This window comes from Microtus ochrogaster, chromosome 5, assembly GCF_000317375.1.
Source record: "Microtus ochrogaster isolate Prairie Vole_2 chromosome 5, MicOch1.0, whole genome shotgun sequence".
NCBI classification, from domain to species: Eukaryota; Metazoa; Chordata; class Mammalia; order Rodentia; family Cricetidae; genus Microtus; species Microtus ochrogaster.
In genome coordinates, this window is record NC_022012.1 from 79,702,886 (window position 1) to 79,706,125 (window position 3,240).

A 3,240-nucleotide genomic window follows, 5' to 3' on the forward strand; every position below is an offset into this window, starting at 1 on the left:
CTGGCCTCGAACTCACAGAGATCCACCTGTCTCTGCCTCCCAAGTGCTGGGATTAAAGGCATGCGCCACCACCACCCAGCTATATGTGTTACTTTTATTGGTTAATGAATAAAGCTGTTTATGGCAGGGCAGAATATAGCCAGGCTGGAGGAGATATATAGAGTAGGCAGAGTCAGGAAGATGCCATGTAGCTGCCAAAGGAGAGAAAGATGCCAGCCACCAGCCAGAACCCTACTAGTAGGTACAGCTTCATGGTGATACACAGAATAATAGAAATGGGTTAATTTATGATGTAAGAATTAGCTAGAAATCTGCTTAAGCTATTGGCCAAACAGTGTTGTAATTAATATAGTTTCTGTTTTATTACTCAGGTCTGGACGGCCTCCGCCTACCGCTCACAGCCATCTGCAGTGAGATCTGGTGCCCTCTTGAGGAACAGACCTGGTCAGTCTTTCTCATCAATGTAGACCACGGAACCCAATATGGAAAAGTTCAACGGAACTGCCATACACGGGCTGCCCATGCATGCTTCAGCAATGCCAGGGCATAAATTTTATTTGTTTCCTTAGTGTTATAAGCTTGCGTTGTTTTTCTTTGTATATAAAATAATCAGAACAAAAGGAACCTATCCTTCTGAAGCCTAAAATCAACAGTCAGCGATGGATTGACAGGCTCAGACCACTGTGCATGACAAATATTTCAGAGGGAATAACTGAGTTTTCTCCTGGGTCATGTCCTTTTACTGAAGGAGAGATGCAATACTGGCTACCAAGTAGCAGCACAGCAGCAAATACTGCCAGAGCAGGATTTAAAGTCAGCTGGTGACCCAAACCCTCAAGTACGGGTGCTGAAAATACAAGCATTCTCTAACACAATGATGGATGGGGTTGCTAGGCAGGGAGACAGTTAACCCACAGCTCCTCAGCAGCCCTCATTTAAGGCATGCAAGTATCAATGTTGGAGTCGTCTTTGACAAATGTCATCATCAGTGGCAGGTAATGCTCTGGGAGATAGGGAATTAAAAGGAGACAGATTTTTACACACTATGTGGAAAATCTCTATGATGCTTATGACCATTTCCAAGTGCTGGCCTTCCTTCCATGGACAGATTAAAAATAAACAGTACTGGTCCTTCAGTACGTGATGACAATCCACCAACTGGTTGTAACTAAGGTTAGAGCTAAATCAGTGACAAGGGCTCCAAACTGGCCTCAAAGCCAAAAGGTAAATTAACAGCAATACATGCTGTTGTTTATTCATTATTGGCCTAAAGCTAAGAAATCCAGAAGGTAAAATCGAAAACAGTAAAATCAAGGTAGTTAATACATCTATCTTGGGTGTGCCCTAAATTCTAGGCTACCCAGAACAACTTTGAGCTAACCACAAGGCTAAACCAAACTCAAACATTTCCTCCTTAGTGGGTCCAAAAGGTGGAGCACTGCTTGTGCTCTCTAGGCCTATGTCACTCCCATCAATAAAAACTGTACAAGCAGGTCAAGCATGGACACACCTTTAACTCCAGCTTTTGGGAGGCAGAGGCAGGTAGATCTCTGTGATTTTTGAGACAACCAGGTCTACATATTGACTTACAGGCTAGCTAGGGGAATATAGTGAGAATCTATCTCAAAACAAAATCCAAAACAAAACAACATCCCACAACCAAAAAGCCTCTGGATTCTCAGTTTCTCTCCTGTCCTCACCTTGTTTTCCAATGCATTTTTTTTTATTTTTTATTTTTTTACTTTTTGTTCTATTAAAGATATAACTTTCTTTTTCTCTTCTCTTTCCATCTTACTTTTCTGGACAGCTACTCAATCCTAGGTGTACTCCTCTGACACTCTGGGCATACCCTCTCCCAGTAATCCTACCCCAAGGATTCCCACTCCTCACTGCAGCTTCTATAGATTTACAGTGCTGACCCAACCTGCCTTTTGACTTTCAGCACAGAGAGAGTAGCTTTCTCTTTCCCCTTCTATCTCTTCCCTTCAGGCAGCTGGGGGGAACTCTAGCTTGCTTGCCTGTTATTTTCTCAAACTCCAATAAAATTGCTTTTGATTTTTAAGTCTCCTTTTAAATTCTTTTATCCATCTACAAAAGGGATCAGTGTCCCTTGGTGACAGCAAGGCCACTCGCAAAGATACAGGCACAGATGAAAGGAAGACAAGTGGGATTCATGAAGCTTTCTGCTCTCCTTCAACAAGCAGCATCCTGTCATCCTTACCTCGGGTGCTAGAAGGGGCAGAGGTGATCATCTGGGATGGTGCTGAATGAGTGGAACTCAGGCTGGAGGAAGAAGGGCTTGCCTGGGATGAGGATAGAACAGAGACGTTGGTGACTGAGCCCTGGTACCTGGGGTTGTGATATGCAAGCTGTGAAGAAAAAAAAAATTAGCATTCTGAATGATCAGTACTGTAAAGCTGGTACAGAGAGAGCTGGCTTATGCACCCATGACCTGAAGTACCCTAACCAAGTAACTGATACTGTATTCTGGACCATGCTGGAGGCTGGACTAATTGATGGTAAGCACTATGGACTTACCCATAAAACCCACATGGAGCAAGACAGTTGTGATAGCTCTATTGTGCTACACATGGAGAAGAATTTGGGACTTAGCCATCAGAACTACCAAGCAGGAGACTAATTTGGCAGAAGATCTTTGCCATTTTAATCTCTAATATCAGCTAGGTTTGAAGCTAGATTTCCTGCTTGTGAAATAAGGTATGGAAACTTCAAGACGGGGTGGTATGTAGAAATAAGGCTGCCTGGCTAGCTATTGAAAGGTGTGTTCTGAATCCAGGAACTAGAGTCATCAGAGCAGACTCCAGAACCTGCCACCCTGTTCATTCTCACAGCTCAGTACCTGCATGTGGTGGTAGAGGTCTTCAGGAGCTTCACCCATAGAGCTGTCACCCATCATCACCATGTTCCCCGCTTCACTAGATGCATGTGAGGAGAGAGACGAGGATGAATGGCGGCCTGTGCCCATTAAGTTCATGGGGCTGTGAACAAGAGTAGGAGACAGGGAGGAGTCAGGTAGCAGCTAGGAAAGCATGCTAGGCAGTAGGGACAGTGGACAGATTTGTGAAACAGTGATAGCCAGTCTAAGCCAGCACTGGTTTGGAGGGTTCTATAATCAATGTTCACATCTGTATGAGGCCTGGAGGAATCCTGAGCTCCACTTTGCCACTGGCCTGGAAAGGCTTATGCTAGTACAATCTCTCCTTACAGTTAAAAGGATCA

At 44.2% G+C, this 3,240-nt stretch overlaps 1 protein-coding gene across 7 annotated transcripts in view; it reads right to left on the reverse strand.

Annotated features, from left to right (window-relative positions):
• Window positions 1-3,240, reverse strand: part of Dock3 (dedicator of cytokinesis 3) — a 405,059-nt gene that overhangs the window by 16,955 nt on the left and 384,864 nt on the right. For 6 of the 7 annotated variants that reach the window (XM_026779352.1, XM_026779351.1, XM_026779353.1 and 3 more), the window contains 2 exons: window positions 2,861-2,999; window positions 2,222-2,369 (listed from right to left, as the gene is read on the reverse strand). In XM_026779352.1, coding sequence (XP_026635153.1) covers window positions 2,222-2,369; window positions 2,861-2,999 — 287 coding nt within the window. The remainder of the gene's footprint in view (window positions 1-2,221; window positions 2,370-2,860; window positions 3,000-3,240) is intronic. The other variant, XM_013346561.2, reaches the window with a different exon arrangement.